This window comes from Haematobia irritans, chromosome 4, assembly GCF_050003625.1.
Source record: "Haematobia irritans isolate KBUSLIRL chromosome 4, ASM5000362v1, whole genome shotgun sequence".
NCBI lineage: Eukaryota > Metazoa > Arthropoda > Insecta > Diptera > Muscidae > Haematobia > Haematobia irritans.
In genome coordinates, this window is record NC_134400.1 from 189852845 (window position 1) to 189867818 (window position 14974).

A 14974-nucleotide genomic window follows, 5' to 3' on the forward strand; every position below is an offset into this window, starting at 1 on the left:
AATGTTGACAAAATTTTCTATAGAAATACAATTTTGACAAAATTTTCTATAGAAATAAAATTTTGACAAAATTTTCTATAGAAATAAAATTTTGACAAAATTTCCTATAGAAATAAAATTTTGACAAAATTTTCTATAGAAATAAAATGTTGACAAAATTTTCTATAGAAATAAAATGTTGGCAAAATTTTCTATAGATATAAAATTTTGATGAAGTTTTCTATAGAAGTAAAATTTTGACAAAATTTTCTATAGAAATAAAATTTTAATGAAGTTTTCTATAGAAGTAAAATTTTGACAAAATTTTCTGTAGAAGTAAAATTTTAACAAAAATTTTCTAGAGAAAAATATTCAATCATTATCTTCACCGCCAGATCTATACTAAAGAGTATGGAAATTTTAATTAGCCAGCGATGAAACATGTGTATAGCAAGGCTTGTGTAGATTGGTGTCATGTAGTTTGGCATTTTCTTTTCAGTAATATCAATTCCTTTCATCTTATTGTCTTAAGCTCGAATAAATATTATAACAATATGTAGGAAAAAGATTATTTTGGTTTTATAAAATTGCATTTGTCTAGGTGGAGGTTCAGTTCTTTGACTATGAAAAATTATTTTGATCTATTCTTTTACTCTAGTGACCCAATTGATCATTGACAAAACAGCCCACCTCCACTATAATATGTCGCCATGTCATACTTACAAGCAAAAAATCTTACATAGTTCATCTTGATCCAGTATAAATCTTTTACAAAAGCAATTTGTCTTTAGTTTTTACACAAAAAATACAAAAATCCCCTTAAATTTTTTTGTAGATGTCATCCGGTAACGGATGATGTTAAATGGTCAACATCTACATCAAGCAGTCTACCACCGCATGGAACACACGCTCCCCAGCCACATTCACAGCAACAGCTCTCCAGCAATAAAGCTCCAACGATAGTAATCAATGCAGCAGCTGCAGCGGCCAGTGGATCCATTGCAGCAGTAACAAGTGTCCCCAGCATACAATCACATCAACCTACACTTACGGCTGGAACACCAACAGAGTTAAATAAACATCATCCTGTTGTGATACAAAGTGAGGAACTCATAGCTCACCATGTGACCAATGCTGCCAGTCACCATGGCTTCAACGACGACGATGATGATGATGATGAATCAGATTTCTATGTTATAAAAGCCAAAAGAAAACGACCACATCACCAAAGACCACCCTCACAGGTCCATTATTCAGATATTCCTGTACAACAAGAGATGGATGAAGACCTATATTCCGAAGAACAAACTGAAGATTCTTTTAATGAACTTGGTTCAGCATTACCTCCCAGAGAATATTTGCCTGCATCAAGCAATCATGTAAGAACAATACACCGACCACGACAAAAGCATCAGGTAAATGGAAGACATAACCACTATCGGCCTAATAACGAGGGGAAACGAAAACTTAAAGGAGCCTATGGGGGTACATTCGATGACAGTCTGGAGGGTGATGTTTTCCAATATGAAGACTTCGATATAGATTTAAGTCATGGTGATAATCAAGAGAATGGTGATACATCATACGAAGATTTTGCAGACTATAATGAGTATCGAAATGGAACAGTAGCCATTTCACCATCCAAAGAAAGAGCCACCCCAGAGCATTTAATACCAAAACATAGGCGAATTTATTCGAAATGGAGTCGTTGGACGAAATGTACACCAAAGTGTACAACTCGAAGATACAAGTGAGTATGAAGCTTTTTGTACATTTTTGAAACTTTATAGAGTATTTCCCTTAATCTCATAAGAAATAATGACAGTATGGTAGTATTTTGTGAATACACTAAAAAATATATTTGGATCCAAAGATTTGTACACCTCTCAGGGTTTTGGAAATGGCTCGGCCTTCCCCAAAATAAATACATTTTTAAGAAGCTATCTAGCTTTAAATGTAGGCTTTATAAAATTAAAATTAATATACAAATCTCATTATTTCTATAGAAATAATACAAATATACAAATCTCATTAAAACGGATATTCATACCCTTTCTATATAAAATTTTATTTCTATACAAAATTTTGTCAAAATTTTATTTCTATGGACAATTTTTCAATTTTGTCAAAAATTTTATTTTTATTGGAAATTTTGTCAAAATTTTATTTCTATAAAAATTTTTTCAAAAATTTTATTTTTATTGGAAATTTTGTCAAAATTTTATTTCTATAGAAAATTTTGTCTAAATTTTTTTTTTATATAAAATTTTGTCAAAATTTTATTTCTATAGAAAATTTTGTCAAAATTTTATTTCTATTGGAAATTTTGTCAAAATTTTATGTCTATAGAAAATTTTGTCAAAATTTTATTTTTCTATAAAATTTTCAAAATTTCAGTTTTATAGACAATTTTGCCAACACTTTATTTCTATAGAAAAATTTACCCAAATTTTATTTCTATAGAAAATGTTGTCAAAATTTTATTTCTCTATAACATTTTTTCAAAATTTTATTTCTATCGAAAATTTTGTCAAAATTTTATTTCTATATAAAATTTTGCCAACACTTTATTTCTATAGAAAAATTTACCCAAATTTTATTTCTATAGAAAATGTTGCCAAATTTTATTTCTATATAACATTTTGTCAAAATTTTATTTCTATCGAAAATTTTGTCAAAATTTTATTTCTATATAAAATTTTGTCAAAATTTTATTTCTATATAAAATTTTGTCAAAATTTTATTTCTATACAAAATTTTGTCAAAAGTTTATTTCAATAAAAAATTTTGTCAAAATTTTATTTCTATAGAAAATTTTGTCAAAATTTTATTTCTATGGAAAATTTTTCAATTTTGTCACAAATTTTATTTTTATTGGAAATTTTGTCAAAATTTTATTTCTATAGAAAATTTTGTCAAAATTTTATTTTTATGTAAAATTTTTGTCAAAATTTTATTTCTATAGAAAATTTTGTCAAAATTTTATTTCTATATAAAATTTTGTCAAAATTTTATTTCAATAAAAAATTTTGTCAAAATTTTATTTCTATAGAAAATTTTGTCAAAATTTTATTTCTATGGAAAATTTTTCAATTTTGTCAAAAATTTTATTTTTATTTGAAATTTTGTCAAAATTTTATTTCTATAGAAAATTTTGTCAAAATTTTATTTCTATTGGAAATTTTGTCAAAATTTTATTTCTATAGAAAATTTTGTCAAAATTTTATTTTTGTATAAAATTTTGTCAAAATTTCAGTTTTATAGACAATTTTGCCAACACTTTATTTCTATAGAAAAATTTACCCAAATTTTATTTCTATAGAAAATGTTGTCAAAATTTTATTTCTATATAACATTTTGTCAGAATTTTATTTCTATCGAAAATTTTGTCAAAATTTTATTTCTATATAAAATTTTGCCAACACTTTAATTCTATAGAAAAATTTACCCAAATTTTATTTCTATCGAAAATTTTGTCAAAATTTTATTTTTATATAAAATTTTGTCAAAATTGTATTTCTATATAAAATTTTGTCAAAATTTTATTTCTATACAAAATTTTGTCAAGATTTTATTTCAATAAAAAATTTTGTCAAAATTTTATTTCTATAGAAAATTTTGTCAAAATTTTATTTCTATGGAAAATTTTTCAATTTTGTCAAAAATTTTATTTTTATTGGAAATTTTGTCAAAATTTTATTTCTATAGAAAATTTTTTCAAAAATTTTATTTTTATTGGAAATTTTGTCAAAATTTTATTTGTATAGAAAATTTTGTCAAAATTTTATTTTTATATAAAATTTTGTCAAAATTTTATTTCTATAGAAAATTTTGTCAAAATTTTATTTCTATGGAAAATTTTGTCAAAATTTTATTCTATTGGAAATTTTGTCAAAATTTTATTTCTATAGAAAATTTTGTCAAAATTTTATTTCTATTGGAAATTTTGTCAAAATTTTATTTCTATTGGAAATTTTGTCAAAATTTTATTTCTATAGAAAATGTTGTCAAAATTTTATTTCTATATAACATTTTGTCAAAATTTTATTTCTATAGAAAAATTTATTCTCCATCCGTTTTCGAAGCTCTCCAATGCCTCTAGATCGACTTAGGTGTTATCGACCACCGTTTCGATTGAAAAATTTTGTTGTCCCATTAGTGAAGAGAAACAATACTAATCTGATGTATCTCAGTAGATAAATCTGGAATATCCACTTCAAGGAGATTTCGGTTCACACTATGCCTTGTATCACGTTACAGTACTCGGCATATTTTAAACATATAAACCATAGTGTGAACATAGTATTATAAACCTGAGATTTTCAATGAATATATGCCAGAAGCACCACAAATAGTATTCACTATAAATGTAAATTCATTATAACCGTGCTTGTTATCAACGGAATCCTTTGTAAGGACAATTCAAGAAAAATCGATGAAAAATTACTCGCACGTTATAAACGTGTCCGTCTGTATGAAAGATAATCATCGTTACTCATTTTTTGGGAAATTTTCTAGCTAGGACACAAATCTGATTTAACGAATTTTCATTCCAATTTTGTGATATCTATTTCGAGGAGATTTCGGGCATAGTGTAACTTAGTATACTAAGCCGTTCAGTTCTTACCGTGTGAACAATCAATACTAATTGTAGGCGAAGACTGAATAATCGCTAAATATGTTTATCGATCACATTAAGTATCGATTATGCCGTCGAACTTATATTGTGGCCAACATCTGGGATAAGTCTCGAAATGTTGGGCACGGGCATTATCGTCCGGCAAAAACGTATAGTCTCACAATGTGAACGTATAAATCATAATGTAAATGTAGTATTATAAACATGGGATGTTCATTGAAAATATGCTAGAAGGACCAAAAATATTGTTCGTTATAACCATAAATTCGTAACCATAAATAAATGGAGCCCTTTGTATGAAGAATTCAGGAAAACTATTTGAAAAATTATTCGTTATAAATATGTCCGGCTGTAAGGTTTTTTGAGTCCTTTAGTTTTGATAGTTTATATAGACAGTAAGATAGTTTTTCTAATAAACACATTTCTATTGCCATGCATAATAGTTTCTTTGCTCTCTCGATTATAGAAAATGTCGTGTCCGTGAACAATGTGGGCGAGAGGTTCTGCGTGAAATTGCCTACTGTTATACCGAAGGAAGTTTTTGTCAGCAATGGCTACAGGCCCAGGTTCAAAAGTCACCAGCCTATGAACTAAGACCATCGGCCACACGACGTCGTGATATTAGTGATGATGGTACTCTATCGAATTCTATTGTCAGTGATTTTATAATGAATGGTAAAGGATATCGAGGACCTGAATATGCTCCAATGAAATTGAAATGTGGCATTGCACCGATACGCAGCAATAAACGTAACATGTACAATATGCTGAAAATCATTGGAGGAAAAGCATCGCGTAAGGGCGAATGGCCTTGGCAAGTGGCGATTTTCAATCGTTTTAAGGTGAGTAAATGAATTTGTTAAATTTACAGAGTAATATATACTTATATAAAGAATTCGGAGGAAGATTCATTGAATTGAACTCTAATAGAAACAAGTATATACGACCGTAAGTTCGGCCAGGCCGAATATTATGCACCCTCCGCCATGGATTGCGTAGAAACTTCTACTACAGACTGTCATCCACAATCGAATTACTTGGGTTGCGGTAACATTTGCCGATGGCAAGGTATCTTACAACTTCGTAACACCGTCTTCTCAAAAAAAGGCCGATTAAGTACGTATATAATTCAGTATCACAAAATTTTCTATAGAAATAAAATTTTGACAAAATTTTCTATAGAAATAAAATCTTGAAAAAAGTTTGTATAGTAATAAAATTTTGAGAAAATTTTCTATATCAATAAAATTTTGACAAAATTTTCTATAGAAATAAAATTTTGACAAAATTTTCTATAGAAATAAAATCTTGAAAAAAGTTTGTATAGTAATAAAATTTTGAGAAAATTTTCTATAGTAATAAAATTTTGACAAAATTTTCTATAGAAATAAAATTTTGGTAGATTATTTTTGGGGATCGGCTATATATAACTAGAGACCGATATGGACCAATTTTGGCATGGTTGTTAGCGGCCATATACTAGCGCAATGTACCAAATTTCACCACGTACCAAATTTCAACCCGATGGGATGAATTTTGCTCCTCCAAGAGCTACGGAGGTCAAATCTGGGGATCGGTTTAAATGGGGGTTATATATAATTAAGGCCGGTATGGACCAATTTTTGCATGGTTGTTAGAGACTAACACCACGTACCAAATTTCAACCGGATCAGGTGAATTTTGCTCTTCCGTGAGGCTACGGAGGTCAAATCTGGGATCGGTTTATATGGGGCTACATATAATTATGGACCGATATGGATCAATTCCTGCATGGTTGTTAGAGACCATAAACTAACACCACGTACCAAATTTCAACCGAATCGGATGAATTTTGCTCATCCATGAGGCTTCGCAAGCCAAATCGGGTGATCGGTTTATATGGGGGCTATATATAGTTATGGACCTATGTGGACCAATTTTTGCGTAGTTCTTAGAGACCACATACTTACACCATGTACCAAATTTCAGCCGGATCGGATGAAATTTGCTTCTCTTAGAGGCTCCGGAAGCCAAATCTGAGCGTCGGTTTATATGGGGGCTATACGTAAAAGTGGTCCTATATGGCCCATTTGCAATACCATCCGACCTACATCAATAACAACTACTTGTGCCAAGTTTCAAGTCGATAGCTTGTTTCGTTCGGAAGTTAGCGTGATTTCAACAGACGGACGGACGGACATGCTTAGATCGACTCAGAATTTCACCACGACCCAGAATATATATACTTTATGGGGTCTTAGAGCAATATTTCGATGTGTTACAAACGGAATGACAAAGTTAATATAAACCCCATCCTATGGTGGAGGGTATACAAATTAGGTTCTACAATCGTGAACGGACGGTGACAAAATGAAAAGGAAACGTTCTCAAAAAATAAAAACGGAATGTTCGCGATATCGTCTACTGGTGTTCACGATTTCATGAACGGCATTAGTTTTTCTTTGGCCATGAAAAGTCTTAAAATAATCGTTAGACGTTGATATGATAACTCCGCCGGTGATGCAATGTAAAATCGTTTTCAGATCATGAACGCTGGTTGTTGTTTTGACAACGCATGGTGTCATTTAATCGTTGTCAGATTGACACAGTTTGTTCTTCTTTTCACACCACATCTGAGTCGATTCACTTTCATGAACGGATCGTTTTGAAATGAGCACGCCGTTCATGATTTTTTCTATGATTATTTCAAGTACATATATTTGATATCCATGTTGTTCGTGCTTCAGCTATTTAAGCCAGTGTTGCCAAAAAGATAGCAACTAAAACATCACCCTTTTTAATGCGTCGTTCACACTGTAAGTTTACTCAGACGATAATGCCCGTGTCTAACATTTCGAGTCATATCCCAGATGTTCGCCCCACTATAAGTTATGTTCAACGGCGTAATCGATACTGCAGTGTTAACACGTTTACCGCACTGTAAGATTCCGTCCTGAACGTCGCACAATGCAATATAATTTGATAACTATTACCGTAAATCAATTTCAAATTTTTTATTTAAGACTAATACTGTGTTCGCCCTATACATGAAATACTCGTAATCGAGGATTTTGGCCGGAATCCTCCTAGATCTCAGTAGATTTGGAATAGGCAAAATATCAGCTGGCTCGTAGAGGATTTCAACAAAATCACTTTCAAAATCCCCTATACTGTCTTGTACAACTGTGGTTTTAGTACTAAAAATGCACTTTTTGCAACCCTGCCCCAATTTTCCTTGTAGATGAATGTGAGTGCACGTGTGCACATACAGGTTTATGTTTGTATGGATATATCTACAAACAGCTGTTAAATCCCCAAATCTACGAAATCTCGTTATTTTGCCAGTCCGAACACACTTGAGATTTGTAAAGAGATTTTGGTTCTAACTAGCGAGATTTCGTGTCTAGTGCGAACGTAGTATAATATCGAAAAAATAAAATATATTAATTTGTACGTAATTTAATTTAAACTCATTCTTATCTATTTCAGGAGGCTTTTTGTGGCGGTACTCTAATAGCTCCGCAATGGGTCCTTACGGCTGCCCATTGTGTTCGCAAAGTTTTATATGTCCGCCTGGGTGAACACAATTTGGATCATGAGGATGGTACTGAAATGCACTTAAAAGTTCTTAAAAGCTTTAAACATCCCAATTTCGATAAGAAAACGGTAGACAGTGATGTGGCCCTCTTAAAGTGAGTATACGAGTAGTAAAAATTTTTAAATTACACTCAGAGGAAAGATTTTGTGAAAAATAACCAAAATGAAATGAAAAAATAAAATGAAATGAAATGATTGTAAAACAAGTACATACGGCCGCAAGTTCGGCCAGGCCGAATCTTATGTACCCACCACCATGGATTGCGTAGAAACTTCTACGAAAGACTGTGATTTAGTCCATACATGGTATATATTAGACAAAAAAGTTATGTATAGTTAAGTCTACAAATAATTACGAATCGATATGGACTTTTTGTACGTAGAGAGCCAGAATTGAAATATGGGGGTCGCTTATATGGGGGCTATATAATATTATGAACTTGATATGGACCAATTTTGTGTTATTGGGGATCGATTTATCTGAGGGCCATATATAACTATAGACCGATATGGACCTAGTTAGGCATGGTTGTTAACGACCATATACTAGCACAATGTACCAATTTTCAACTCACTCGGATGAAATTTGCTCCTCCAAGAGGTTCCAAAACCAAATCTCGGGATCGGTTTATATGGGGCTATGTACGATTATGGACTGATATGGACCACTTTTGGCATGGTTGTTAAATATCATATACTACCACCACGTACCAAATTTCAAGCAGATCGGATGAATTTTGTTTCTTCAAAAGGCACCGGAGGTCAAATCTGGGGATCGGTTTATATGGGGCCTATATATAATTATGGACCGATATCGACCAATTTTTGCATGGGAGTTTGAGGCCATATATTAACACCACATACCAAATTTCAACTGAATCAGATGAATTTTGGTCTTCCAAGAGGTTCCGGAGGTCAAATCTGGTGATCGGTTTATATGGGGGCTATATACAATTATGAACCGATGTGGACCAATTTTTGCATGGTTGCTACAGACCATATACTAACATCACGTACAAAATTTCAGCAGGATCGGATGAAATTTGCTTCTCTTAGCGGCCTCGCAAGCCAAATCGGGAGATCGGTTTATATGGGGGCTATATATAATTATGGACCGATGTCGACCAATTTTTGCATGGGAGTTTGAGGCCATATATTAACACCACATACCAAATTTCAACTGAATCAGATGAATTTTGGTTTCCAAGAGGTTCCGGAGGTCAAATCTGGTGATCGGTTTATATGGGGGCTATATATAATTATGAACCGATGTGGACCAATTTTTGCATGGTTGTTATAGACCATATACTAACATCACGTACAAAATTTCAGCCGGATCGGATGAAATTTGCTTCTCTTAGCGGCCTCGCAAGCCAAATCGGGGGATCGGTTTATATGGGGGCTATATATAATTATGGACCGATGTCGACCAATTTTTGCATGGTTGTTAGAGACCATATACTAACACCATGTACCAAATTTCAGCCGGATCGGATGAAATTTGCTTCTCTTAGAGGCCTCGCAAGACAAATCGGGGGATCGGTTTATATGGGGGCTATTTATAATAATGAACCGATGTGGATCAATTTTTGCATGGTTGTTAGAGACCACATACTGACACCATGTACCAAATTTCAGCCGGATCGGATGAAATTTGCTTCTCTTAGGGGCCTCGCAAGCCAAATCGGGGGATCGGTTTATATGGGGGCTATATATAATTATGGACCGATGTGAACCAATTTTTGCATGGTTGTTAGACACCATATACTAACACCATGTACCAAATTTCAGCCGTATCGGATGGAATTTGCTTCTCTTAGAGGCCTCGCAAGCCAAATTTTGGGGTCCGTTTATATGGGGGCTATACGTAAAAGTGGACCGATATGGCCCATTTGCAATACCATCCGACCTACATCAATAACAACCAAGTTATTGATGATGCCAAGTTTCATGTCGATAGCTTGTTTCGTTCGGAAGTTAGCGTGATTTCAACAGACGGACGGACGGACGGACATGCTCAGATCGACTCAGAATTTCACCACGACCCAGAATATATATACTTTATGGGGTCTTAGAACAATATTTCGATGTGTTACAAACGGAATGACAAAGTTAATATACCCCCCATCCTATGGTGGTGGGTATAAAAAATATTATATTTAGGTATAGTAAAGAAGAAAACAATTTATTAAAGATAAAATTTGAGGGGAGTGGACCCATCTAATTACTATGGTACTAATTAACGCATCTGTCACGCAATGGTCTCTTTAAGAGCCACTTCTTTTGTAGAATATATTTGCCTCACATTTGCAAGTGTTGATCAGCTTTTCGCACGAAAACTCGTACAGTCTATATAAAAAAACATTCGCAAGGAATAACTGTTTCGAAAGTTGATGTTTGCTCATTTCTAAAATTGGTCTTTCGTTTTTCTCGTTTTGCAGACTCCCTAAACCCGTTAACACAACAACCTGGATAGGTTTTTCCTGTTTACCCAAACCTTATCAACCGTTACCCAAAAATATCGAATGTACAGTCATTGGTTGGGGTAAACGACGCAATCGTGATGTAGCCGGCACCAGTGTCCTTCATCAGGCTGAAGTTCCCATTATATCTATGGATAATTGTCGATCGGTATATTATGATTATACCATAACGAAAAATATGTTCTGTGCTGGCCACAAACGTGGACGCATTGACACTTGTGCTGGCGATTCTGGTGGCCCGCTGTTATGCCGTGATACCACTAAACCTAATCATCCATGGACCATATTTGGTATAACCTCATTCGGTGATGGTTGTGCGAAACGTAATAAATTCGGTATCTATGCCAAAGTACCCAATTATGTAGATTGGGTATGGTCAGTCATCAATTGTAATGGGAATTGTAAAATGCATCAGCGTCTATAGTTATAACGATGTCGACGACGAAAGCGAACAGTAGTCTAATATTAAGTGAATTTATGTATGTACGTACGCCTGTATCTGTGTTAGTAATAGTTGAAGTTTTCTTATGTATATTTGTTTTTTCTATATAACTACTGTAGTTATCTAAGATTATCTTAATGATTTATGTATGATTTTTATTTATTGACAATTTTCATAGAATATTTGTAAAAAGTTTATTTTTATTATAGGTTTTTTTTTTACTATATTTGTAATGAAATATTATGTGCTTTATGAAGCTTGAAATTATGAATACGCGTAAGGAGATTTTGTGCTATAGATTTTTTACAATTTATATGCTAATGTAACATCACCCAAAAAAAAAAAAGTAGAAGTAAGCCCGAGTACGATTGAGCCGAAGCTAATATACTCTCCACCTTGGATTTTAAGCAATAAAATCTTTTTAACAAAGTAAACAAGGGATCAGAAATGTATACTACATTCACACTGAAGGTGGGTATTAAGTTCGAGTTTAGACGCTAAAATCGTCATTTTGTCCCGATTGCTTTTCTTTAATAATCCATTTTAAGGAATAAAAACTTTGTGAAAATTTGGTTTGGGCTATTCCTCATCAAGTTATAATGAAATCTGCAACAAATACGTATAATTTTTATCCCTTTTTTTACTGATTTAGTTTTCAATGTAGTGAAAAAATGACGATTACTTTTCATTAATAATCCATTTTATGGAATACAAATTTTGTGAAAGAGAGAAGTTCACCAATGTGGTATCACAATGGACTGAATAGTCTAAGTGAGCCTGATACATCGGGCTGCCACCTAACCTAACCTTACTGATTTAGTTTTCACTTTAGCGGCTAAACTCGAACTTAGTACTGACCTTAAAGGTGGGTATTAAGTTTAGCCGCTAAAATAGCCATTTTTTCACGATTACTTTTCTTTATTAATCGACTTAAAATAATATAAACTTCTCGGAAAGTTGCTTTGGACTATTCCCCATCAAGTTATATTAAAGTTTGCATCAAAGAGGTATAACTTCATACGTTTTTTAATGATTTATTTTTTCATTTTAGCGGCTAAACTCGAACTTAATACCCACCTTAAGTGCGAAATTTTCTTTTTTTAAATCTTAAGTTAAGGCTGGTATTAAGTTCGTATTATCGCGCTAAAATAAAAAAATCATTGTGTGAACATGATCCCAGCAAAAAAAAAATGGAAGTTCTTCTAAAGGCACAACTTTAAAAGCACTTCCAAAAATGTCTTCAAAAAGATGTTCTTTATTTTAACTACACAAGAAGTTCTGTTGACTCAATTTTTTAAAACTCGCTTTTTCATATTTTTAATAAGAAATATTAAATTATTTTGTTTCAAATAGGTAAAAAAGAGAGTATGAATTAATAAATGGTACAAATTATTTAAATTTTGTCGAAATTCTAAATCAATTGTAGAAAAATTGCAAATTGTTCAAAATGTTTGATGTCAAACGTTATAGATAAGCGTTAGAATGCATTACAACTCATAAAAAATTATAAAAATTATTTATTTGGCAAACTATCACACAATTTTATAATTCACACACAAAAACATTGAATTCAGACCACACCTTAAGAAGTGATGTAAATTCAGTGCAATAGTTGTTGAAATGGTGGACATCCATCCTATGACAAGCCCATGTTAAATTCATCGTTTCTGCGCGAATTTTGCACCACTTCCGGATCCAAAAAGAACATTTTCACTACTTTTTTAGCGAAGCTTTTTTTGCTGGGATATCGAGGTTATTTTTGCTGGGATATCGAGATCGAGGTATGTAAAGCCGTTAGAATGAATTTCAAAAAAGCGAGATTTCTAGCATAGTGTGCATGGTAAAATAATTCCCAAGTAGTTGCAGTATTACCAAAACAATAAAAACAACAAAATTCAAGTACACCCAAATGTCAGTTTTGTTTACAAATTTAATATTTACTAACATTACAAAAGATATTAAATATTTTCAATTTGTTTTGTTTACATTTTAATGTTAGTTACCAATAGTAACCTATGTAACCAGTAGTAACCAGACATGTTTTTGTCAATATAACCTGTGGCATGTAAAATATAACCAATAGTTACCTATGTAACCAATAGCAACCAAACATATTTTTGACAATAGTAACATGTGGAATGTAAAATGTATCCAATCGTAACAATACATGTTTTTGACAGTTGGATGTTCTCAGCTGACCGTGATATAGAACCTTTAGTAGTTTTATCATGAATAATTTGAACATAATATTAAAATCTATGAAATGGCATGTTGCGATTCGAAATAAGATCGAGGTACACACAAAAAAAATTTTTTCTAGTTCAATCACGAAATTAATTGATCCAATTAATTTTTTAATTGAAATGTCTTCAATCACAGAAATGATAGTATCAATTAAAAAATTAATTGAAGGTCATTAAAAAATTAATTGATCCAATTAAAAAATTAATTGATACTATTAATTTTTGTGATTCATTTTTGTTTCAATTAAAAAATTTGTTGAATCAATTAAATTTTTAATTGAATATTTTTTAAAACTCAATTAAAATTTTAATTGGAAAAATTTTCGTAAAATTTTTTCTGTGTATGTATACTCGTAACTGTAAGAACGATTAAAAAAACTATACAACTGTAGTAATTAGAACTGATGATTTATAAACAAAACAAAAAAACAGCTGTTAAATCCACACATGAACGAAACCTAAGTTGCTGCTTGAAATTTGTAAATATGAGATTTTTTTGCCTAGTGTGAACGTAGTATTATAAAAGTTTATTTATCATGATGACTGTCACCTATTGAAACAGTTTACTTCATAGTTTCTCTTGTAATCATTCTCTCACAATTGCACTTAAACGAATGAGCCACTTGAATGAAATATTTAACAGAAATTTCGATTATAAAGCAGCACCTACACTAAAAAAAAGTTTACTTGGATCCAAAGATGCCACGAATGCCAATTTAAAAATCCAAATTATAACGGCTACTTCAAAGTAAACAAGTACATACGGCCGCAAGTTCGGCCAGGCCGAATCTTATGTACCCACCACCATGGATTGCGTAGAAACTTCTACGAAAGACTGATTTAGTCCATACATGGTATATATTAGACAAAAAAGTTATGTATAGTTAAGTATACAAATAATTACGAATCGATATGGACTTTTTGTACATAGAGAGCCAGAATTGAAATATGGGGGTCGCTTATATGGGGGCTATATACAATTATGAACTTGATATGGACCAATTTTTGTGTGATTGGGGATCGATTTATCTGAGGGCCATATATAACTATAGACCGATATGGACCTAGTTAGGCATGGTTGTTAACGACCATATACTAGCACAATATACCAAATTTCAACTCACTCGGATGAAATTTGCTCCTCCAAGAGGTTCCAAAACCAAATCTCGGGATCGGTTTATATGGGGCTATGTACGATTATGGACTGATATGGACCACTTTTGGCATGGTTGTTAAATATCATATACTACCACCACGTACCAAATTTCAAGCAGATCGGATGAATTTTGCTTCTCCAAAAGGCACCGGAGGTCAAATCTGGGGATCGGTTTATATGGGAGCTATATATAATTATGGACTGATAGGAACCAATTCCTGCATGGTTGTTGGATACCATATACTAACATCACGTACCAAATTTCAACCGAATGACAAGAATTTTGCTCTTCTAAGGGGCTCTGGAGGTCAAATCTGGGGATCGGTTTATATGGGGCCTATATATAATTATGGACCGATATCGACCAATTTTTGCATGAGGCCATATAACACATACCAAATTTCAACTGAATCAGATGAATTTTGGTCTTCCAAGAGGTTCCGGAGGTCAAATCTG

The 14974-nt window shown here is 32.2% G+C and overlaps 1 protein-coding gene across 2 annotated transcripts in view; it reads left to right on the forward strand.

Moving 5' to 3' along the window:
• The window catches only part of LOC142234700 (uncharacterized), a 102329-nt gene extending 90773 nt beyond the window's left edge, over positions 1 to 11556 (forward strand). For both annotated transcript variants that reach the window (XM_075305877.1, XM_075305878.1), the window contains 4 exons: positions 815 to 1729; positions 5085 to 5460; positions 8087 to 8289; positions 10636 to 11556. In XM_075305877.1, coding sequence (XP_075161992.1) covers positions 815 to 1729; positions 5085 to 5460; positions 8087 to 8289; positions 10636 to 11101 — 1960 coding nt within the window. In that variant the 3' untranslated portion in view covers positions 11102 to 11556. The remainder of the gene's footprint in view (positions 1 to 814; positions 1730 to 5084; positions 5461 to 8086; positions 8290 to 10635) is intronic.
• The last annotated feature ends 3418 nt before the right edge of the window (positions 11557 to 14974 follow it).